General features: G+C 35.9%; 1 protein-coding gene across 11 annotated transcripts in view; it reads right to left on the bottom strand.

The window, feature by feature from the left end:
- The window catches only part of ATG5 (autophagy related 5), a 63,605-nt gene that overhangs the window by 10,119 nt on the left and 27,506 nt on the right, over positions 1–25,980 (bottom strand). For 8 of the 11 annotated variants that reach the window (XM_015858736.3, XM_085543670.1, XM_085543673.1 and 5 more), the window contains one exon: positions 13,237–13,354. The exons of 1 other annotated variant lie outside the window; for it this stretch is intronic. In XM_015858736.3, the coding sequence (XP_015714222.2) occupies positions 13,237–13,354 (118 nt within the window). Of the gene's footprint in view, positions 1–4,810; positions 4,963–13,236; positions 13,355–18,705; positions 19,899–25,980 lie in introns of those variants that run through there. 2 more of the 11 variants (XR_001554279.2, XM_085543669.1) reach the window with 2 other exon arrangements.

Below are 25,980 nucleotides of genomic sequence, written 5' to 3'. Positions count from 1 at the left end.
CACTGTGATACCACTGTGAAGTCCACATTCACTAATTTGGAGCTACGCTTGAAACAGTGTTGTATTGCTCTATGCATTTTTGATCCAGGCCACTTGGATGATCTCCTCAGGATCTTCTTGTGCATGGGATATTTATAACATTAAAGGAGAGGAAACTGTTACCTTGCCACTATTCTTAGTATGATTAGATTCTCTGGATGATACTCCAGTAGTCCTAGACTTCACTACCTACAAACTGAAAGTAGGTGAATATACAACATTGCCATCTACATTAAGCATCATTAAACACTGTGGGAAAAAAAAAAAAAAAAAAGAAAAAAAAGAATAAAGCATTTGGCATTATTCCTATTTATTATTTTCTTCATGCAATTTTTCCTCTCAATTTCCTGCCATCCTCCACTGCAATTCAATCCTCACATTAGAATAGCTGCATTTCTGAAACACAACAGTGTGGCCAATGACCGCTTACAAAAGTTGAATTAGCTTCAGAGCTGATTTGGGATGTGCTTCAAACCTCACAGCAGCTGGGCAGCAGGTAAACAAACTAGAAAACATTTTTCTATCTCACTGAAAAAGTTCCTAGAGAGCATTTAGCTTCAAACACCAGTAAATCCAGGTTGCATGAAAAGCCTTTTCTTTTTAATTTTTTAATTTATTCTTGTGTTTTTATTAGAAGCTCTTAATAAAGTCGTTGCAGGTAATCCCAAGATAATTTATGACAGACCAAAAGTGCTTTTCTTCAGCCATGAAAATTTTTGTATTGAAGGAGTTTTAGAATCCTGCATCCAAAATACTTCTCAAACATCTAAGAATGTGGGGAAAAAGTTATAAACAACCTACCAGCAAATATTCTTATATATTCCTTCTTCCTAAGAACAAATCCCTTCCTAGTATCCATGCCTTAGTCTAAACCCTGACCTAGTAATGAATCTGTGTCACTTTATAATATACTCGAATTCACAACTGAAACATTTTTTTTTGCAAAGCACTTAAGTTTGGCTGTGCATACATGAAGTTCTATGCATATTGAGCTACTGTCCATACAATGAGCAAGCAAACAAGATATTTATACACACAAGGAATAGGAATGCTTGGGTTACGAGTCGAGTAACTTTTCAAATGGCAGAATATTGACTTATGAGTTAACCCTTACGTGCACCATGCACGTAATTAATTAAGGTTTCCCTTCTCTCTGAACTTCCTACAGGCGACCTTCAGAATGTAAGGCTTAGTCGTGCACAGGCAGCAAGCTAAATGTAGCCAAGATGGTTCTTGAAAAATTGAAGCATTTGATAAAGATTAGTATAAACCAAGTTAATTTGCTGAAAGAATTCTTGTTGCTTACTGTTCATAAAGACTTTTAAAAAGTCATTGTTTTCCACAGTATGGTTCTTCTAAGCATCTATCAAATTATTTATACAATCTTATATTTCCTATGCATATGCACATGTATGCACTTTTAAAGGTTTTTAATGGCATTCTTGAACTTTCAGCCTCTAGTTTACTTCATTTTCAAGTTACTATAATTCACATAATGCCTGCAAATATTATTTGATTGTAGCCATCGCCCTCTTATTATAATTAACATTTCAGCGACTCAAATGATGAACTACTAGCAAGACAAAGCAAAGGATTGCTATTGCTGCAACACCCAATTGAGAAAGCATCAGCAACTTTACTTGTTTTCATAAAGTCATGACAGTATTTTTTAGTTTATCTGCTCGGTTTAATAAATCAAACTCACGTGTGGATTTTCTGACATAATCATAATTTTAAAACATTTGCCTGAAAAGTGATTGGACATACATACAGATCAAAGATTTAATGGTCGCTATTTTCTGTTTTGCAACTTCCTCCGTTTAATGGGAGGAAGATAAACCAGTTTTGCCTTTTTAAAAATGCTACTTACAACAATATTACTATGAAGGTTAACAAAGTGAATTTCACAAGCAACGTAAACATAAAAATGTGGATGAGCTACTCAATTAACTCATAAGAACAGGCAATGTTGTTCCACGTCTGACAAATTCTCCATCCTCTGCTAAGCTGATCAGTAAAAACCCAGCTAATTGAATCCATTGATGTGAAAAACCACAGGCTCAAATCTGTACTGCATACATCAAGCTGAAGTATTTCTCCTTCAGCCATGGCGGTAATAGTCAGTGGGGTCAGGTCAAAGAGGGTTAAAGTGAGTCAGGATATAGCCAAAGGAATACATCAAACACCGATTTTAAAAGGGCAATTAATCTTAGACAGAAATGCTTCCTGGGGAAAGAGATCTCAATCTTAAGAGCACCCTACATGATGTAGCAGTAAAAATGTACATATACAAGCTTAGAGAGCTTTCATCCTGTGATCACAAACAGAAGGGGAGTGCTGTTTATCAGAGAAATACAAACTCTTGCTAAAATACTCACATTAGCTTCTTCCAGGCCCTTACTCATTGAAAAATAAATTCTCTAATGAGTTGGCAATATGGTTTGCACACATAAAATTTCCTTTTCTGTACACATACTGTATGTTATTTTAAGCAGTTTGTAGATTAAAGCATTTAGAAATCTCTACCACAACACAATTAAAGAATTTACTCTTGAGAAAACTAGGAAAGAGTAGATGAAGGAGTGATGAAATACCTGAAGAGCTTTTTAAACAGAACAGTAACTTTTTTAATAAAGTCACAAAATAGCTATCTGTTCAAAGGTAAGATTACATATTAATTTTCCTCAGAAGTTGTTTTTAATTTTTCCATATCAAAAGACCTGAAGAGTTTGCTTCAACAACTCATACATTATCACATTATCTTTTCAGACCTATTTTGACTACTTTGGAAGCACAAAGGCCTCATCAGCAGGCTGCTCTCCAACGGGCAGCCTGCAGCCGACCTCAACTACCAGAAGTACTCTATTGGTCTGGTCCCTAATTTTAATCCACAAACCCTCAATCTGATCATGGGTGTTTCTCAGACACAGCCCTTTGCAGTCTATTCACCTCTTCACAAAGAGAGCAAACTGTCAGTGAATAACTGTTTGCATTAAGATATGGGACTCGGTGAAGCTTCTCATTATATTTTGCCATGGTAAGTGTGGTGACAATACCCAACAAGGAAAAAGGGCAAGGGGCACAAGATACATTCTTATCTTTAATGACTACAGCATGATTCTACGATCTCTGTATATCCCAAGGCACTACATAAGACCAGCTCTGATAAAAAAACAAATTTTACCTTTCTTGCAAATATTCTCCAAAACAAAAATACAATTTACCCATGAAATGTGAAGATTCCAACATCTTTGATTAGGATGAGCTATTCAAGAAGGGAGTAAATACAATTAACAAGCACTGCTGAATCCTTATAGAATGGAGTAAATACAATACAGTGTTTATTAGTTGTTTATTTCAGCTTACATTATTGGTAAAGCTATTACTTTTCCACATCCAGCCTGGCACTGAATGCTTCCAGGGATGGGGCATCCAAAACCTCCTTGGGCAACCTGTTCCAGTGCATCATCACCCTCTGTAGGAAGAAACTTCCTCCTAATATCTAACCTAAACTTCCCTTGTCACAGTTTAAAATCTTTCCTCCTTCTGCAGCTTTTCTTCTTTCTAGCCCTGTAAAATGTTTATCTCCTGTGAAAATCAGGTTACGCACATATGCAAAAAGGCAGAAAGAAAAAGATTGCAAAGGAGAATCAAGGAAAACAGGAATGATTTTACTTAGCCACCCCCCCTTCCCCCCCAAATAAGACTACAGCACATAAGCTAATTTAAAGATATAGAAGTAGCTCATTAAATGGACCAGTACACATTCTCTTTACCTCAAGGCAAGAGCCAGCTTGAGCCTGATCAGCCAAAATTATCTCCATAGCCACAACAGAGATTTAGGGAATGTAAAGATAGGACTGGGCTTTTAAGCTAAAAAGAAGTTAGATTTAGATTAGATAAAGAAATTAATCACTATGAAGGTGGTGAGACACTACAACAGACTGCCCACCCAGAGAAGCTGTGAATACCCCATCCCTTGAGGCATTCAGCGTCAGGATGGATGGGGCCCTGGGCAGCCTGATCTAGCAGGAAACAACCCTACTCAGAGAAGGATGGTTGGACTGGATGGTCTTTAACGTCCCTTCCAAAACAAACTATTCTAAAATTCTACTATCTACACCGCTCAATGAGAATACACCCCCTACTATCAACACATGAACAGCGAAGTTTTCTGGTAGAGCATTATTTGGCCTAGCGCACAATCACACCAGAGAACTGGTAATAGTCACGCCGTGAAAACACCAGGTGTTCTTGTCTTCTTTTGTTTGTTAGTATAACTGAAAGCACAGACAAAATTCTGTTGTCACTGTAGCATCCTGGTTGAGAAATTTACATCAGTAAACTTCCACAAAGGCTTACTACCATCTGAAAGCTCTGGGAGATCTTCTATAGTCTCCAGTCACATCTTCACCTGTTACAGTATGAAAGGCAGCATAAATTACACAGCAAATGAACTCATGATTCTGTGATATGATTATCAGGATGATTTCTATATTGAAAAAAAAAAAAAAAAAAAGTATTTTGGAGCATTTTTACATCTTCTATTAAACTAACAGCAAACATGTTAGTCTACATACTTTGTATACTATAGCTGCTGTGGTCACGCTTCCAAGAGCAAAAATATGAGAAGCTACAAGAAAAGTGCTTTTATTTCCTGTGAAGTTTCTGATGCCTCAGTCTCTCATACTGAACGAACTGTGCTTGAGATGTGAGAGAGTGATGTTGACCAGAATTCAAAGAAAGTCCAGTTCTTAACTCTGCTACTGACCTCAGTGTGACCAGGTGCAAGCCACATCACCTCTCTGCGCCTCTAATTCCTCCTTCCTTTTTGTCTCTTCACTCATCTTTTGTCTAAGTGATAAATTCAGTGGGAACACACTGAAATATCCATACAGTGCATAAAGAACCTGAGGTCTCCTCCTAAAACACAAAAAATATTCTTTTTAAAACTAGAAATTCACCACAACCAAAACATTTTGTCAAGATGCTTCTGATTCCAACAGATTTCCAACTAAAACACATATGCAAAGCATATTACTGACATAACTTGTCCTATTTCTAGTAGGTTTCCCAGTCTTTTCTTGACTGCCTAGATTTTCAAATCCACAGCATTCAGTGAGGAACTTGGGGATGGCACCTCAAATCTTTCAAGAAGTGCATCTCTAGCACAGCCCACAAAGTATGCAGCACTGGGATGGCAGTAACAACTCTCATCTGCAGAGAATTCTAGAATTGCTGGCTTATATTTTCCAAATGGAATAAACTCAATTTTGAAAAAAAGTTACCCTGTTCTGTGGAGAATTTTACTTTCTCCATTTTGTACTACTACTGTTAATAACAGACATATAAAAACTATTCACTTTGTTGTGCCTGAATAAAGTCACTGGCTTTCTGACAAATTTAAAGAGAATAGTCTGGAGTCTGATACTAATAAAACTTATTGGGTGGCCGACAGAACAATTTTAGCTGAAGCTTAACAAATTTCCAGAGGCTTGTCCGAGAAACAGGATTATTTCTTTATTTACTACACCTCTTTCTGCATTCAGCTCTTTTGAATGTGCGTGCAAGTGCATGCCTAGAAACCACTTTTAAGTCACACAGAAAAAAACAACCAACAAAAAAACCCGCATGCTATTCTTGTGATATTAGCAAAGCTGCTGAATGGAAAAGACTAGGAAAGGGGATGAAGATAATCCTCATACGGTTGACTGAGGTGAAGTCGGAGCAAGCCTTAAAACAGCCTCTGCTGCTTCCTGAGAACTTCCATGCAGAAAAACCACAACCAGCTTGAGATCTCCATTTTTTTGAGGGCAAGAACATTTTTTAGACAGGGAAGTCGACTGCAAACGAAGAGTTTGTTTAGAAATGAAGACAGTTAACAAAAAGCTACATAGACAGTCTAGCTGCCCTAGTACTAACCATCAGAATATCTGTACCTTCATACATGGTCATGACTAATAGCTATTAGCTCAGTAATCTCAAGCCAGCCTCTGGACTTACATCCCTTTAGTAAACCATCAAAATGGTCTACTAAATCAAAAGGCATGTAATCTTAATACAGAAAGATAAAAATTCTTTCCACTTCAACTTAAAATAGGGAACTGGGTTAAATATGTATGAGAACTTTGGGAGGAAGAGGGAAATCAGCTACAGAAGGATGATCTAAGCATATGGCCTGGCAGACGAATGACAACTCACACCAAACAGGAGACAGTGTTTGTGAACACCCACTGACATGGAGAGCACCACTTAGTCAAACACACAAGGAAGGCATAATGGGTTAAGTAGTAGCCTAAATTTCAGTTCTGACCTAACAGAATGAGTCTTGCAGTAGAAAACAGAGTGAACTGGAATTTATACCAGTAGTGAGGAGAAAATGAATTAACAGTAATCAAATTCTGAGCTTTTAAATATCTTTTTGCATGTCTGCACACTACAAGGCCTTTAGCCCTTTACATTATTATCATATCCATATGGGAAAAGAGTGCAGCCATTAAACTGCCTAAGACTGCTCATTACACTTCTGTATCTAGGTGGCCTGGAGAAGTATTTCAACATCACCACCTCAAAAAGAACTGAAAAGCAAAGGCCAATTGTTCAAAAGGCACAATCAGACTTCTTAGCTAAAGATGCAGAGTAAAAACTTCCCAAGTCAGTTCACAAGAAGCACTGAGGACCTGGACACTGCTGAGTTGCTCCTCTCCTTGCTTTCTAACTCCCACAGTCCAGCCAGTTTCTGAGCTCTGATGGTTATTTCACTTCAACCAGAAGGCACTCATACTGTATATACTTAACTTCTCTATTACATTACTTGTTGCTTGCATCAAAATTAAGAGCCCACATGTCAAATCTAATCGAAATTGTATTTTCTGTTTGACTAATTTCCTGGAAGTCAATGCTTACAAAACTGAGGGAGAACAAAAGAAATTAATGTGTAGCCTCTTATACAAAATACATTTAAAAAAGCCGAGAGTTAATTGAAAACAGTTGATCACTAATTTTTACAATATCATTCAGTACACCAAGCCTTAAGAGAAAAATTCTGGAAGCCTTTTTGATCCTCATTTTATTTCTGAAAGAACTAATGACATTGCTGTAGAAAGAGGTCAGTTCACACAGCTTTTCTGAATGAACAACAATGCTGTGAAAACTGGGATTGATTGATAGCCTACTGTTTGCGTCATTACGTCCAAATGTTTACCATTTGGGGCTTCAAGGAAGCATGAGACAAAAATCAAAACAACTTTTACAAGGACTTCAACAACACTGGTAAATTAAAATTGTATCCAGAATTGTTTAGACATGATAGTAATAGAAGAAAGCAGTTTCCTTCTGCATTATACCATTTTTTATCTTAACATTACGCACAGTGTCTAAACTTTTTGGTGTGGAAGAGGAAAGAAGTCTTTCCCTCCCCCACATTAATCCCGCTTTCTACCATTTTAACCCTTTGCATTTTCAAGGCATTCTATTGAACACAGGATCATACTGTGTACATTCTCTTCTAATAAGATGAATCACCATTCCTAACAGAATGCTTGGGAATAATTCTAGGGGAAATCTTGTAAACATGAGCTAAACATTTTCCAATTGCTGGGAATTATTGATGTTTTTCCCTACTGATACTTCTGAAACTGAAGGTCCCTTAATTGGCAGCAGGAACCCCTATCATCACGTACATAAAATCAGCTGCAACTGATAGATGACATCTAATTCTATTTATCCATCATAAATGACATTCACACTGTAAGCAACATAGCTTAATCTAACTAATTGCAAAAAGACAACGGTAAAGTGATAAAGTAAGATGGTAGGGAAAAATAGCCATGATTTTATCTCCCTTCAGACACAATTAGTTTTGCCAGTTGGCAATTTTAGAATACCCTTATGTAACATGTTCTGCCACATCATCCATATGATCTCATGCCCTACTTATAAGCAACATGGTCTTTAAACTCTGCTCTACCTTAAGTGCATACACACTGCAACAAACTAGTCTAAGAGACCATAAGCAGTATCAAGTTCACCCCAGCCTGCAGAGCTCCATAGTTCATTGGATCATGTTTGTAACAACAGTATCTCACGGTGTTTTTGTTTGTTTGTTTGTTTCTAAAGAAGGCTGCTTTTCTAGAACCAGAACTGCTGCTGGTTCTAGAAAACGTCTATTAGAAACTTAGATTTAAGACAATATAGTACAGTCTACAAGAAGTAAAACTTGGAATAGTTCACTGAAATATCTACCAGTTAAAGTTTGAAAAACTGCAAAAATAGTTATATGAATCTTACAGTCACACAGAATGGTTTTATTTGGATGGACCTTGAAGATCATTGAGATCCAACCCTGAGGAATTTCAAAGGATGCAGTAGATTATTAAAAGAACAATAACTAACAGCAAAATAAGTATGTCTATAATAAAAGTTTGAAGGAATGTGATGCAGAAAAAAGGAAACAGCTGTAGAACTATCAGTATGAAAATAAAGTGAGTCAATACCTGTTGATAAAGTGATCTGAAGTAGCATTACCCTTCCACAATAGAATCAAGATCAGAAACAGTTTAACACAGCCCAAAACTTAAACAAACAGCTTGCCTCCATTTTATGTATGAATAACCACATAGAAACAAACAGAAAACAAAACAAAACAAAAAACTCTAGAGTATAGAAATCACTACAACTGCAAACTAAACACAAGTAGATTGATGTGATTGAGTTGCAGAAATCTCAAAGATTCACCTCAAAAGATTTAATGAAGTTAAAATGATCATCATCCAGCAAGGATTGCTAATAATTCTCAGAAGTCAGAAATAGTAGTGTATGAATAGTAAGTACCTTTATATATTACCTAGAGAACCACAGACCTTCCACATCTGATCTGCAGGTAAATATGACCAATATGATTAATATTAATTCCAAAAGTTTAAGAAATTCAATGGCTTCTTGGTGCTTGTTCTAATTCAAACTACTGCTTTTCTTCTCACTTTATCATCATTAGTGAGGTAATAGTTGCTTGCCAGTGTTTTGACAAATGGATTACAAACTGCTATACTCTCTGTGACACAGATGAAAGTATTCAGCAACCCAGAGAAGTGTGTACTGTACATCATTCATTGAGTGGGATAATATATACAACTGGTGCTAATAATTCCTCAGGTTACACCTTAGACAGTCTCAACATATGATAAATGCCTTGAATAAACAGCTTCTTAATTTGAATAAAAAACAAATATACACAGTAATATTGATTCAGTATTTTCCAAGAACATTTTAATTACATGTGTTTTAATGTCACTGTGTAATGTTTTCTACTCCTGACAACAATCTTAACATTGTTTTTTTTTCAACAGTTGATAATCAATGTGTGTATTAAATCCATGTATATAAAAATTATTTTCATTGAAATATTTTCTCAGCGCAGTTGAAAGAGAGTCTTAATTACATCCATATTTCCTAAAGAAAAGGCATATAGACACCGTGGGTGGTTCTTGAAACAGTTCCCTCCCTCTTCTTGTGGTGGTCATTAAGTGTCTGGCAGCAGGAACAGCTCACATATACAGCTACAAATGCTGTGCCTGAAAATCTTATATCTTCCGTGTTCCCACGGCATGAAGCTCTGTTATGGATGTCACCATAGACAGAAATTACCACGAAGCTTCCAGTTGAAAAGTCATTAGAAAAGACAAGGCCGTACAGGAAAAAGAAAAGAAAAAAGTACAATAGATGGAGGAAAATGGAAAGAAAGAAGCTCATACTGACTGTGTTGTACTGTCAAAAGATGTAGCAAGTGTCACCAACACATTAACCCACCAAAGAAGAGGGTTATAAAACAGCCTTAACAAATTATCCAAATTATTTTCTGGAAATAAGAGGAAGACTGAAAAAACGGTTTCACCGATATCTAGTGTGTCTTCAAGCATGCTTTCGGTTAGCTACTAGTCTATTTTCTTTGCTCACAAAACAAGTAGATTCAGAACTTTGGTAAGACTTACTGAGATTTGGAAAAAAGTTTGCCATCATTTTCTAATACACATTTGACAGTGTATTTTATTTTGTCACATTACTTCAATGACTCAGAGGGAATTTAAATTGTAAATTAAGACAACATTTAAAAGAACAAAAATTAAAAAGTATCACCACATTTGAAAGAAAACATTTGCACACTGCATCCCAGAGTTCCAAAAAATTTCTAAATTCCCATTTACCAGCAAAGTGGTCAGAAACTACTCAGTTCCACAATCTCCTCTGCATTTTTATTTGATGGGCATCTACTGACAGAGGCAGCTTGTTAATCTCTCAGTGTAACAAGAGCGGAACTGAGTTGACTGAGTTGGCTAAATGGAGATTGCAGCAGCAGCACAATTCTATTCTTACCTACCAGAAAAGGAAGAAGTTGTCCTAGTTGTCTTAGTTGTAGTCACTAATATTTCTATAATTAAAGCTTGATAGTGGCACTATGCAGACTGGTGAGTTAGTGTTTTGAGGGTTTTTTGTTTGGTTGGGTTTTTTTGTTTGTTTTATTGTGGGTTTTTTTTTTAGCTCACTGATACAGAGAACATGACCATGTAATCCGGTATACAACCCATACAAATACAAAATGAGATGAGTACATTAAGCCAAGAGAATAATCAAAGCTGCTTCTTACATTCTGAGAATGGAAAGACTATAACTGTGACCTATGTATCAGGAGGGAATTCCTAGAAACAGATGAGATAAAGCATGAAGGAGAGCACTGCAGTGATTCTTAGTAGGACTAATTTTAAGACAAGGAAACTGAAGCGGGTATACTATAAGAATAGTGTAGAGCTAAGTCTAGTAGGTGTAGGAGAGCAGCAAGAAGCAAGAATATAGCTAAGGCTAAAAAAAGCCTTAAAAGAATAAAAAAGATTTACACCGCTGAGGATGAATGGCACTCTGGGAGTATCACCAGGATACTGGTCACTGGAGAACACTGCAGAGAAGAGTAGCAGAAGCTGGGGGGGACAGGTCAGATTGAACTGAAGCACATGGGGGAAAAGGTAGCTGCTGACTGGACAAAGATGATTACTCAGATTAACCAGCATTTTCTGTTCTTTTCCTCCCTGTTCATGTCACCCAGCTACATTTTCCTAGTGGGCTAAGATGAGTAGATGCCTGATTGTCTTAAGTCCCATCCCTCACTTTTTCGCTAAGCTGAACCTCCAGTGAACAGTGTACAATGAATTGAAGCAGTCAAACCTAAAGCAGTGCTACCGTTCATACCGTTCGCTGCCTGAGACTCCACTTCCTGAGACCTTGCTATTCTGACCATCTTCTCTGTGTTTCATCGATCTGTGGCCCGCTACTTCGCTGCTGCTCTCCCCTACGCTTATTTTGCCCCGGACCAACGTTAACAACGTGCTACGGGACGCTGCTGCATCCAGGAGGTGACTATTCCCCGCTTTAACGTAATTCTTGCTCTTTTCTACCTTTTTCTATCGCCTACTTTCCCTTCCCCATCACCCTAATTTTGGCATTCGTCACTCTCCCTTCCCCATCCCCTCAATTGTCTATTATTTCCAATAAACTGGTCGGATCAACATTTGAATGTTCTTCTTCTTAATCTCACGCCGGGCATAACATTATCAAAAGAACCTTTGCCTCACTCCTAAATTGGAGCGAGACACCTTCCCATCAGACCAGTAGAGACTTCTCAATTTTTAATTCATTTCTCCAAACAGGTCTCTAGACCACCTGAATCACTTTACCAGCAAGACCTCCAGTCCTAATCTTTCACAGATGCCTTAGATAATCTAGGTACACAATCTACTTGAAATACACTTCTTTTCTTCCCTCATTCTTTTATCATCTCATATCCTAATTACTCTCTCCAGGTGTTCAGTTATGTCATTTTTTGCCTTTAGACCAATCTCTTTCAACGTACTGCATTGTTTATAGTTGCTTTCCCCACCACATTTGATGTTCTGTCATTGTCATCCTGACTACTTCCTCAGTCTCCCTCCACAGGCTCTTTGAACCAATCTGCATCCACATCTCCCAAAGAGTTCATATCATTTTCTGCATTTAACCTAGACAAATTTCCTTCTGTACCTAATAGATGAGGCGAACAGCCTGGGTTTAAGAGGAACAATCAAGTAATAAGAAACTGCACTGCAGGAAAAGAATCCCAGATAGCTCACATCTACATGAAGAATCAAGTTAGTAAACCCTCCAGTTTGCAAGTTCCTCAGTAGAATCTTAAGGATCAAAGGTAGGCCAAATCTAAAGAGATTTATACACAGAAATTTTTATGACATTTCATAAATTTTTACACTGATTTCAAGATTATTGTTCTACTGTAAAAAGATGCTAATACTGCACCAGTAAATTGTATCACAATCTTTTCTAAACTACCATAAATTTCTCAAAATTAATTGTCATTTATTGACCCAAAAGCCCCCCAAACAATCACCTCTTTTATAGGGACTGATAAGAGACAACAGTAAGAACAAGATGGAAAAAAGCTTCACATTAGACAATTTTGATATCACTTGGAGAAGCACATAACTTTCACATTTACCCCATCTAAAAGGAAATCAGAGTTCCAACAGTCATAATCTCTAAGCTAGTACAGAATCCAAAAATGTTTATTTTTATATGCACTAATTAACAAATGCTATTGCATGAAATTATATGATGCTACATAATGTAACTGGTATCCAGTCACACAAGAATTGTTAGTAACCATGCATAAATCTCTTACTTTCTGGTGTGCTTTTAAAGGTCAGATTTCAACAGGAAGAGGGCCCTAAATTATAATGCATTTTAGAGTCTGAGGAATGAAAATATAATACAAAATTAAACAAGCTTAAAACTTGCGTGGATTTTACTTTAGGAATATTTGTTAAACTTGCAGAAGATAAAATATGAGTGTTTTTTTTAAGAGCAGCACGATGGCAAAGGCACAGGGAAATTTAAACTAGAATTTCCTGAGATAAATTTTTCAGCAGTGCCAAAGAACTCACTTTTATCCTCTCCAAACAATGCAGGCGATACACAGTGGGTGCTCTAATTGGCCAAGGAAGAGTGAAATCTTAAACACTGATACTGAGACAGAATTCTGCCTCCAAAAAAAACAAACCATTAAAATAATTTATTTTTTATTTTGCTTATTATTTACACATAGTACTTAAATACATAACGGTACATAATTTTATCGGACAAAAGTTATTTTTACAGTACCTTCAGGGGCGATAGCACTAGGACACACATATTTTAGAAGATCTCCCAATGTGTGCAACTGTCCTCCAGAAGCAATTGGTCGAAACAGCTTTTGTATAAAAGGTCTCTCTGTTGTTGCCTGTTTTAATAACAAAATTAGCAAAAACAACAATTTAAAGATCATGCAAATAAACAGTGACACTATCTGAGACATGGATAAGACAGGACTGAATAAGAGGCTGCAGAAGAAGAAATGCCTGGCTTTTTATCTTCCTGTATTTTATTCACAATGAAATTCAGGGAAATTAGTTTGTTAACAATTTTAAGTAAACTGACACTTCATTTAAGTAAATAAGCAGTGAGCACAAACTTAAAGAGATCAGCATATTTACCAAGTCAAATCAATACTGCAATAAATATCCAGTACCTTCCTGCAATTTCCTTTTAGAAATACATTAAGCACTTTGAATGGCAAACAAGTATCTTCACAGTTCAACAAGTGATTTTTTATACCGCATTTGTTCAAAAATTCTAACTATTTCAGCCTCAAGAAACAGAGCAGAAGCAGCCAGAGTCCCAGAAGACTGGGCTTCAGTAAGCTGTATTTCCATCATGTACCATCAAGAAGGGAAAGAACAATGCAAGCAGGTGATTCCTTCCAAATTTATCACTCAAAAAAGTTGTTCCTGTCCTAAAATGATTGCTTATATATAAACAAATCACAAAGTCAACATTAAAAAGTACTTAAAAAAACCAACAACAAAACAAAACATGAGATAAAAGACCAAAGATGCTTCTTGCTAACAGCCTCCATAAATTGAGTTTATTATATATTTATTATAAGTTTTATTATATATTTATTATAAATTTTCCTTATCAAAACTGATCAGGTGGAGCTGCCTGGCTGCTGGAATCAGAGGTGTTTTCCAACAGGTCTCGCACATCGTTGCTGACTGTTGCAAAGCAATGCCCACAGCAGTTATCACAAAACATTACAGAAAATGAATTCAATGTCATATTTTAAGCATTGACCAATACAGATGTGGTACTGTAAATAAAAACCACTGGTCTTCATCAATATTAAACTGATAGAAGTTAATTTTTATACAAAGACCTCAGCTCACACATAATTCTACAGGAAGAATATTTCCCTGTCATGCTTACATTTCTTCCCTGCAACACAGCAGATGCTTTGTGCGTTCAAAGAGTCAAAAGAAAAGTCCCATCCTACAACCTAGGGTGTTTAGAGGATAATTTTTTAAAGTATCTTAGTCATAAGTGAGCTTTTCAAAAGATGCTGGATGCATTTGAAGGTTACTACAGATGAGCAGATCAGTAATTGCTAATGATCTAGAAGAGAAATGCCCTCAAGTATACAAGCGTATTAAGACAAATTACAGCCCCAATATTTTGGGTGTATTTTACAGTGATCATGTCCATAATTGAGTAACAAGTTTCTTTGCTTTTTGTTTGCCTTATTAAAGCAAATATTCAATTTTGCTAACATACCTTCTCTTCTAGAAAGCTGGACTTACTGCAACTGAAAATCTTCTACACTTCCTACAGAGTTACTGGAGAGTTAAAGTTTTAAGACGACCTTTAAGGCAGTTTAAAGCCTCAGAAGATCAGAGGCAAGCTATATAGTAACATATTGTGTTAGCAATTACAACTTTCTTCATCATCTTCCTGCCAAAAAAAAGAGTATTCAGCGTGCCTGGTCCCTTTCAGAACTGACAGAACATCAAACACTGCATGAAATCCACAATTTAATTAGACATTTTATACAGGATGCATCTTAAAATGAAAAAATTAACTCATGAACTGCTTGGGTCTAATCTGGAAAAATCACAGTTACCATTATTTTCAATCAAAGGAAGGGATTTTGACTTTCTGACTGAAAGTTCTGCTGCTACTCTAGCTGGTTTCAAACACATAAAGGCTACCATACTTGCTGAAGGCGCACAATGAAAGATTTCCTCTTAATTTCCACATGTGCATAAATTGACAGCCTACAATCATAAGCTTTGACACTGCTACATGCTCTGTAGTTACAGAAAGTTGCCGAGTTCATAGTCTATGTTGTTTTGTAATAAACTGCTTTCCACTAAAAAGAAAAAAAAGACTGTCTACTACTTTGTTTTAGCCAGTTTAAACTCAACCAAGAAGGCTTAAAAATATCAATAAGAGTTCGTACAGTGATTCAGGATACTTAACGCAAATGGAAAATATAGGAACATTTATTACTTCCTGAAAACAAAGCAGTGTCATATATTTTATACTTAAAATTGATTTTTGACTGAAAAATATGTTCTAAGATGTCTTCTGCTTTGTATAAGTGTTTCCAATTAAAAATCTTAGTAGTGAAAAAGTGATTAATTGAAAAAATGGTAAATTACTGTAGTCACAGAGCTGTGCCTGTCTAGGAGCACAATACTGCCAAGCCATATAACCCAAAAACTGTTCTTTTGCTGCTGCTGCTGCTGCTGCTGTTTTTCTGCAGTATTTTGGTGTCTTTAGCTTCTTTTTGCCTCACGCTAGACCAGAATGACTGATTCCTTCACTGTGGAAAAGGCACAAGGAATTTTTATTTATTTAAAGCAAGCAACCACCCAATCCAACTCACCATACAGGCATATTATCAGACTGAAAGTTTAAGTGGAAATTACAGCTAAGATGGTAAATCACCAATAACCTCAGGAAAGAACTTGTGTCAGAGAGAAATATTTGCACGTGTAAAGAAGCAAGTTCTGAATTTTAATATTGTTATCTGCAGTTGCTTCAACTGCTGTGTAATTTTTACTCTTATTCAGAAACTAGTAGCGTATCAAGAGATTGCCTAACTCTTAAGCTCATTTCACATATCCTGTTACCTGCAGAATATGGCCAATAAAAACAGTTAACCGGCTCTTGGAAATACATAATAACACAAGTACTGATAGTACTATAACGGAGTGCTTTTTATACATGTAAGCATCTAACATTCCACAGCCAGAACAAGCCAGGAAGTCAGTCTGTGCAACAAACATCATCTGAGGTAGGAAGGTGTACATGTGAACTGCAGGCCAAACACTGTCTACCATCCACAAAATGCAAACAGGTGAGTACACAGTAAACAAGTCTCAGAGCAGATTTAGTCCAACTCGTGATTATTATTCTGTATTACTGGGATGCCTACAGGCTGCAAAAGCTGGTTATTACGGCAGAAGACAACGATGCTTTATAAACAAAATTGCTTGTGCACCTAGGCTTCTAATTCTTAACCCCACTGAAATGAAAATTCCGATACAAACTGATTTCCAAAACAACAAGAGGGTGACTTTCCATGGAATCAAAGTGTTATCACAGAATTTTCCAAAGGAGGAAATTTTAGACACTGTAAACGCAATCCTCTGTTACAAACCAGTCCAACTGACTTCTTTGCTCCTTCCTGGTTCTGTATGAGTTCCTAATCTGCCCACATGCAAATTGTTCCAAGCAAAGCTGTTCTGTCCCATTTGACCACAGCTTCATGATGAAACAATACTAGTGTGAAAAACAACAAACTTTCAGATGAACATAGGCTTAAGTTTGTAGATTTCTTTTCAACTCAGACTGTGAGAAGGCCCTGAGGTAACTATTTTGCACTTATAATATTCATGACTTACGCAACACTCCAGATGAACACCTAAAGGGTACATTTCCAAATCGCTACTCTGATGGCAGACACAAAAAGAAGGAAATTCAAATGTTGATAAAATTAATTCTACAACAGTGCTTAAACAAGGCATTTCTACAAGCCTGTTCCACTTGAAAAATAATGGGAAAACAACTTGTAATTTATATCTGTAGCTAAGGTTGTCCCTGCCATTGAAGAGCACAAAATGTCACACTACAAGGCACTTTCTGGAGACAAAGTGGGAACTTACTTTCAAGAAACTGTATGCTCAGCCAGGATTGAATCAAAATTTATTAGACTTAACTCTTGTATTTATTTAAAATAGCTTTAATCGTTTATAATAATTTCCCTAGAAGCACTTGTTACATTGTTGCTAGCACGTACAATTAATCCCTGCCAATTTCTTTAATAAAATGGATATACCGTTCTCTTAGAAACCATACTAGTGCAGTGGGGGGAAAAAAAAAAAACAACAAAGAAAAGAAATGAACTACGAAGATCTACTGTTTTATCTGCTTGAAGTTTATAATCTTTCATTTGAACTTGTATTATGATGTAAGGCTGGAAACATGGTAATGCGATTTATTTTTCTACTGTAGTAATTATTTCTCACCTCTCTTCAAACCTTTCAAGCTATACAGGACTTCTAGACATCTCGTTGTTTTGCTGTACACCTTCGACAACTTTTCTATTTCACACTAAATTATTAGGACATGAACAGCATTCAAAAAAATAGATATATATGTCTTCCAAACATTTCCTTAAGTAGTCTAAAGAGAAAGGGAACTACAACTACTACATCCATTTGTTATGGTGATAATATTTTTTTCCTTTGAATATGTCTCATACTGCTTCAAATTACTGCACTGCTGACCAGCAAAGTCACATCACAGTTCCAAGCACAACATGGATCACATTACAAAATAGATTTAATTGGTGAACTCTGAATGAAAGAGCTAAGTAATTCACGTATATGTCCAGTATGCAGCAACAACATGGTAAAATGAAAGGAAGGCATGTGAGCATGTTCAGCGTGCATCTATCTAAAATTACCAGAAATACTGACTCACTGACATGAAGCAATATGGGTTGCAGGACTAGCTGTAAAGTCAATACTGAGAATAAATCAAATGACTTATCTTCCCCAATACACCATTAAAAATTATATATTTTCAGTAGTAGCAGAAACTACAGTTTGAATCTGTCTACAGTCTGAGCACAGCCCTACGATTTCATGTGAAATTATGAAAATAACTTAGTCTATAAAAAGAATATTGAATAGCATGTAATATATACAAACTTATTCTGTGGATTAATGTTTTCATTTACACAAGTGTGTATCCATACTAACCCAAACTGATTTTCTTACCTTTACATAATTTAAATGATCAAGAAAATATAAACAGGAATTGTCATAATTAATACTTACGTTAAAATTAACTAGTATCTTAGCTGAGGCTATAGTTAAAACGAAGCCACAAGTAGAGGCATAAGCACATCTGGAATAAAGTTAAAATTTTACATAGTTGGGCTTATTGCAGTTATTTCAAGAAAACAATATTGAACAATTCTAGGTAACAAATAGTTAAAGACTATTCCCCAAATAACATAGGGGCAACCACTCATACCTTCCTTGAAGTCTTTCATTGAACAGAGAATGCTGTATGAAGCAACTGCAGTTCTAGCCTAACTTCCTACATAATTAAAAATAATTTCCCTTTATTACAAACCTACAGAGAAATATGGCAACTATTTAGGTTAGTTTCCTCACACTCACTGTTGAGGTCCTTTATTTGCTCATCTTCTCAAACGATGAAAAAAATCATTGAAAATGCTTCCCTGTATCGCATTATTTAAATTGACAGTGTGCTTCCCTTACAATCTTTTAGGAAAAAAAAGCGTAATAGCAACAAAACCAGTTATTACAATCATGAAAATTACTTGAAAGCTAAACTTATTTCAAACGTTTGACAAACCTGAAAAATATATGCCTAGTTAGAAGATATCTTTTACGAAAGTCAAGTGATTCAAAATTTCAAAGATCCGCTTAATTCTAACACTTCAGGATATAAAATGTTGCTTCCACTTCTACAATGCCTTCTAAAAATGAATCATCCAGTTCATGTTAACATTATGTCTATTTCAAATATGTTCCTAGCTCAATATGTAAGTAGATGCACAATTTGCTCAGTCGTCCTCATGGCCTTTGTCTGGACTCCTTCGAAAAGCTCCACATCTCCTTCACACAGGGGACTCCAATACTTAACAAGAGTCTTCACCAAGAGCAGAAGTAAGCACTCCTCCCAATGCAGCCAAGGACACCCGCCAGCATTCCTTGCTGCAAGGGCCCATGGCTGAATTCCCTGCATTCCATGAATATACAAGTTACCTAGGGGAAACTTTAATCACTGCGTGGAGGAACTGAGAATCTTGTGAGATCTTCAATGATTATATTCTTTTCCATCTGTTTTGTAAGTTCTCATTGTAGATACATTCAAATCTACTTGCAGAGTAGCTGCAGACTGGGTAAATTAAGGAAGGCCACAACGGAAACACTTCAATTTAAAACTTTCTAAGCAAGTCTGCAGCTGGTTGAAGAATTCCATTGCTGTTGAAAAATACGGATTACTTTACAGTAGTTCTTCTGAGAAATTATTCCATGTCCACAGAAAATCTTCCTTCTGCAAATTGCCAAATTATCTACGGAAGAATGTAACTTACTCTTTCTTCTGCTCTCAATGAAAAGCTTCATATTTCAAGATTTCTTTGAGAAAGTTTAAACAGTTGGATGGTGGGATGAAGATAGATATCTGTCGTTTAAGGTGTGTTAAAGAACACCATTATAGACACTCTTCTATACTGTGAGTGGTTTGAAGGCGCACAGGCACAATCACTTGGAGAATGGTCCCAAAGCCTCTTGTTCAATGAACGCTGAAACACCAAAGCCACTTCATTATGGTTTCCATAACATGATAATAATTAACAAGTGTGAAGTAGTTCCTGTAAGTTTGCAAGATGCCTCCTAACGCTGCAAAGATAAAGAAGACTCCTTAATCAATTCTTGCTTGTCCCCTGAGATTCATAACTGGCAATGTCATTAAAAACACTGCGTTGAAATAGCCAACCCTCTAGGCTTTTTCCTGAACAAATGATGAACTCTCCTTAAGGACCCTTCCTAATTCACCGTTAAAAGAACAGACCACAATACACCAAAATGTGCAGCAGAGCTTCTATTAGAGATGAATGCAGTTATGGACAAGACTGTGACAACACTGTGCGTTGAATACTGAGCTGAAAAAGCCTAAGCATTTAGGACTGTTCAAAGGGTTGTCCTATTCTTACAAGCAGCAACATAAAAAGAACCAGCTGTAAGAGCTGTGTAGTCCTATTCCCTTTGGTTTAAAAACATTGCTTGTAGTTTTAATAAAACATAACACTGAGAACATATTCACTCATTCTACAGATTTCCAGAGAAAAAAAGCAACATTTCTTAAAGGGTGAAAGACAGAGATCAAGATCTCTAAGCCACGTATCACTAGCAAAGTAAATGAAAAACCTTGAGAAACTCATCTGAAGACTTTCAGTAAATAGGTCCAACTAACCGAACCTTACCAGAAAGAGCTAAAAACTTCTAGAACTAAAACAAAACATGCTGTAAACCAAAATGCTTTTACCTATAGACAACACTTTTGCCTCACAATGATTTTAAAATAAATAGATAAATTAATAAATAAATTGAACTGTTTTGTTTTATAGGTGTTTCATTGGATACCATCTGCCCTGCAGTCTTTCTGACAGGGAAAGAATACATCTGTCATACTAAAAACTGTGCAGAATGTGTTGTAAGAAAAAGCGAACAAATGTTTGAAAAACTATGTTCATTCAGCTGGTTTACAAACATGGCCTGAGGAAAGGAGGTATAGTTTGGGGCACTGAAATCAAGAGACAGAATAACCTAAAAATCTTTTTTTTTTCTTTCTTTCTTTTTTAAGACAAGTTGGAAGAAACAACATCCAAAGCAAATGTGCTGTTACACTATAATGGGTCATTTTTAGCAAGGGTGTGTATACGTAAAACCAGAAGTTCCAATACTAGTTCCATACAAAATGTTACAAGATGCATAACAAACACAGTTGAACTACATTCTGGCTATAGCTTTGTCCCTCAAATGATCCATAAAATTTGTTTGTGAAGACTTACATCATCTAAACAACTAAATTAGCAGTATTTAACCTTAAATAAATTGCACAGCTCCTATGAAGAGGAAAAGGTCAACATTCAAGAGTCATTTCATACAGAAAAGCCAGCAGGCAACAGTCAGTAAGGTCAAACAGTAACAAAACACAAACAGTACAAGCAGTTCCAAGAGAGGTTTTGTTGAGTGCTGGCAAGACAGCCACCTGCAACTTAAACATATCCTCAAAGTATTAAATTTCCTGTCCAGAAGATAATTCATATTTGCAATTAATAAGGTATCTGATTCACCAGTGACAAAAAAATGAATAGTGCTTTTCACACTCGCAGTACTGTGGTTTGCATATACAGAACTAGGTCTTAATAAAAGTAAACAACTGAGTATTGACTAGCTATGAAGAAAACAACTTTAGGTATGGATTTACATTCAAAAAAAGCAAATGTTATGTCATTTGCTTTAAAGCATTAATTTATACAGTAACGTACATGATATTATTCTACTTACATATTAAAACCAGTAACTCTCCTAAATTTTCTACAATTAGGATCAACTAGAAGAAACTCTTATGATTATGGGTAGCAAAACCACAGACATTTATGCTTGTTAATTCATAATGCATTCAAATGGAATGGTGCCACATCCTAGTTCCTCATAGGCTTATTTCATGTCATACTTAACCTGAGTACAACTTACTTGCAGAGTTCAGGAAAGTGCAAACAAATATGGGCACTTTCTAAAAGACAAACACTTTCTGTATTTATTGACCCTCAGTTTTGTGAAGAAGTTAACACATTTTATCTACATCTTTCTTTTTCCCCTTGCTATAAGGCTACAGACTGAAAAATACAGGGAGCTGACCACAAAAGTACATAAAGTGGCAAATCAGTTTGCATTGACAGAAGTGAAACAGATGAATCAATTTAACAATCAGAAAAAACACAATAATATAATAAAAAAAAGCACTGCATTTAAATGACAGAATCCAACAGTAAATCTAAACACACCTACTTCAATTGAATTATTGCTTCATTTATTGCCATCATTGCAACCTCTCAACATATTCATCTTAAAGAGTTAACATTCAAGGTGAAGGTGAAGAGTGCAACTTTGTTTTCTTTTAATTGCAAATATCCTTACAAGTTTAGGATGATACACAAATATACAACCAACTATTTGGCTAAAACAATTTAGGGAAATAGAGCCACAGCAATTCAAATCTCATTGTTGGAATTTGAATCTGTAACATGATCATTTATATCACAGAATCACAGAATCACAGAATTAACTGTGATTATTATTATATATATATTATATATATATTATATATATATATTATATACTTATATTAACTGTGAAATATCAACTTCTTTATGTACAAATTCTTTATCATAAATCCACTCAGAGAAAAGATGACAAACTAAGTATTCTGCAAAAACAGTTTAAGAAATAACCTACCAATTTGTGATTAAGGAGCACATAAGATATTTGGAAAGATTATCACATTTTCAAGTCAGGAATAGACAACCTTTTTCCCCATCAAAAATGCAAATTATTTCATCACAACTTAAAATGTGATTTACATTCTGCTAACAATAAAATAAGTTGATATAATTATTTAAAAGTGACCTTATTAACTGCTGGGATGCTGCTGATTTTCAATACACCTAGACTCTTCCAGGACCTAAGAGTATCTGATGAAGGACTTAGAATTAAATATTGTCCAATTGTTCCGAGCAGGTAGAACAGAGCAAATCCCTACATAGTTTTGAACTAGTTATATGCTTCAGGAACTGAAGAAGCTGTTTTTCATACAAATACAGTATTATTTTTATGCAAAGTACATCTATATTCAACTCAGAAGTATTACTATAGCTCCTACTTACAAACTGAAGCTAACTTAGAACTATCAAGCATGGTAACAATTCAACCACAGCTCAGAGAAAATACGCAAATTGAGGTTTTTATTGCCTCCTCTCTTCTGCATTTCCCTCCTATATCATACGCAACTTCTACGACAGCTTTGAACTAGTTAGATTGACAGCTTTACAGACAGTTCAGGCATGTTTACATAAACTTTAGTTACATCTGACAGCAAATATAATCTCAGAATTTTTCTTCTACTCTGATTGCAGCTGCAGGTTCTTAAAGACACAAGGCTGATCTTGACCATAGGTTCCATAAAGTATCTTCACAGTAAACAAATTTGCAAAGTAGGCTATGAATCTTCCTGCCTACACAGAACTTTCAACAGAACTTTCCTGAGACCCTTTGAAACGTATTTGCCCATATCTAAAAACTTTCTCATTCAGAGAACTTTCATTTTTTAAGTAATTTAAAACTGGTGAAAATACACTACCCCTTCTTCAGTGTTGAAATGTTGTGTTTAAGAGCCGTTTGGATGTGGTGCTCAGGGATATGATTTAGTGTAGGGTTTTTAGAGTTAGGGTTCTGGTTAGGCTGTGGTTGGACTTGATGATCTTCAAGGTCTTTTCCAACCTGGGTAAGTCTATGATTCTGTGAAATACCAGCTATTAGAATTAGAATAGCCATTCTGCGTACCCAGTAGCTGATTAACCAGCAATGTTTTTTTTCCTTTCAAGCACCAAAACTCAGTCAAATCAATGACCATTTCACATTATTTTATTATCTACTCAATCTTTGTAAAAAAAAATTCTAAAGAAATAAATCAGCAAGTTCTTTACAAAAAAATTATTTATGTATTAAAAGATATAAAGGCAGATATACTATTACATAGAAACATATTCAAGAGCATTTTGCATAAGCCAACAAAACCGGCTGTGTTGTGATGCCCTCTTCAGGTCAATAGCAATCACGTTTGTAGTCCTGCTTGTCTAGATATTGAACAGTCTTAGGATAAAAGGTAAAATTGCCAATCTGCAGTTTCAAGTAGCAGCTAACTCTATCCTACCTAAACTTGAAGTATTATTTCTACAGGGTTTTCAATCAAAACACTTCACAGATTGTCTCTACTTTGCCTGAGCTTCAATATCAATCTTGAAGATTTTCAAAGTATCAGCTGGCATTTAAAAAAACTCCAAAACAACTTCAGAACTGGTAAGCAAGTTTGAAGAACTGCACTGATTCACTTCATGAAGTAAAATGAAGCTACACAACTCACTGCTAGTGAACACAGAGGTCAGAAAGCTTTATAGAGGTGGAAGGCGATGTAAAACTTAGAAACTGGACTTGAAGTCTGATGTATTTAACCTTGAAATATGGGGATGCTTTTCACTCAAAGGAAGAACAAAAAATATTTTATTAAGTTGTTAGTACAGAGTGACAGATTCATCATGTCAAGTAACATGAAAACTTAACAGGTGGATGCCTCAAAAACTTGTTTTTGGTCAGTTTTTAAGTGCTTATCATTACAGAAGCCACACTGCTACATTAATATTGATAATTAATGGGTTTTGGTATTGACCATTTGAGCTACATAATAACGTAGGAACAGGAATAAAAAGTCTTTCCTTGTTTGGGAAGGAGTGGTGCTTGGACTTAAAATTTATATACAGAGCCAGATATTCATAATGTCTTGAAGTGTTTAATCACCCCATCACTTTGCTATTTTTAGAGAAGAGGTCACAGCAGACATGTAAATCTATCTAGACATTTCAAAGCCACACCTTTGACATAAAGAGCAAAGTGCTCGATTAATCTGTATTTTACAAAGTATGGTGAATTTCAAGCGCATTACTAAAATAAATATACACCATAACTATTTGTAAAGACTAATCATGACATCAAGACTCTTAGGACAGACTAAAAAGGGAAGGAGGGAAAGAGATTAACAGGAAGCAACATGCAGAGCACAACCAAGAACAAGTGGGTGAGCATGACCTGGTGAGAGTGCGGGCACGTTGGCGTGACTCTCTGATATCAAAACTCCAGGATGAGTATAGACTAGGTGCACAACAACAACAACAACCAGACAGTGTTCCCATCTGCAGCACAAGACAGCATGCAGTGGTTTACCAGACCAGCCTATCAGCATCTGACTAACAGGCAACACTGCAGTGCCTGGAGCCAGAGGTCCTACTGCAGATTGAAGGAAACTTCTTGTCTGTTATCAACCTCACAGTTTGTCCAATTGTAAAATGCAAAACCCACCAATCTTTAAAATAGGTAAGACAACCTCATGACAAACTAGCTATAGTACCATACCAGAAAAACTTAACTTTAAAATTAGTGACATGCAATCTTTTGCTTCATCTTCTATGGTAGATGCTAGGATTCCAGCCCAATCTTAGCTGCTGCTCTTAAAAGAATAAATGTTGGACAAAGGCTTAAAATTATCTGTGGTTAATTTAGTTCTGACTTACTCAAGTACTATGTTAGAATTTTAGCCATCTTTCTCCTCTACATGCCATCAGATTTGGATACCACAAGAGGTATGATTCATATTATTCTTCAGAAATGCTTTTTAATAGACAAATGAGAGAGCATTTGAGTTTTGAAGATATACTTTCCAATGAAGTTCTGATATCAGATCTTTATTGCATTTCTTTTTCTGCATTTTTAAGAGCCATAAACACTGACTTTTCTCAGCTACCATCACCTAAGAACATTTCTCTGAAGGAAAACAAACTCATATATAGCCAAGAAGAACCCACCAACCACCACTCCCCACACAGTTCCCTCCACAGGGAAGGGAAAGGCTTTCTGAAAATTCCTCTGAACATCACCTTTTATGATGAGCAGTTGTCAGTGCACAAAGCAACAAGACAAACAAAAAAAGCTAGAAACACCTGCATCCACCTTTTAAGAAAGAGGAACATTACTGAAAATATTTAGAAGCGTTAAGAATGGCAGCACTGAAAATAATATTCAGCAACTTTCTCAAAGGCTGTCTCAGCATTATCTTTAGTTATGTTTTCTTCTATTCCTAATCAGATAT

This window comes from Coturnix japonica, chromosome 3 (assembly GCF_054131305.1).
Source record: "Coturnix japonica strain WE chromosome 3, WE-NBRP24, whole genome shotgun sequence".
NCBI classification, from domain to species: Eukaryota; Metazoa; Chordata; class Aves; order Galliformes; family Phasianidae; genus Coturnix; species Coturnix japonica.
This window is presented reverse-complemented; position numbering and strand designations above follow the sequence as displayed.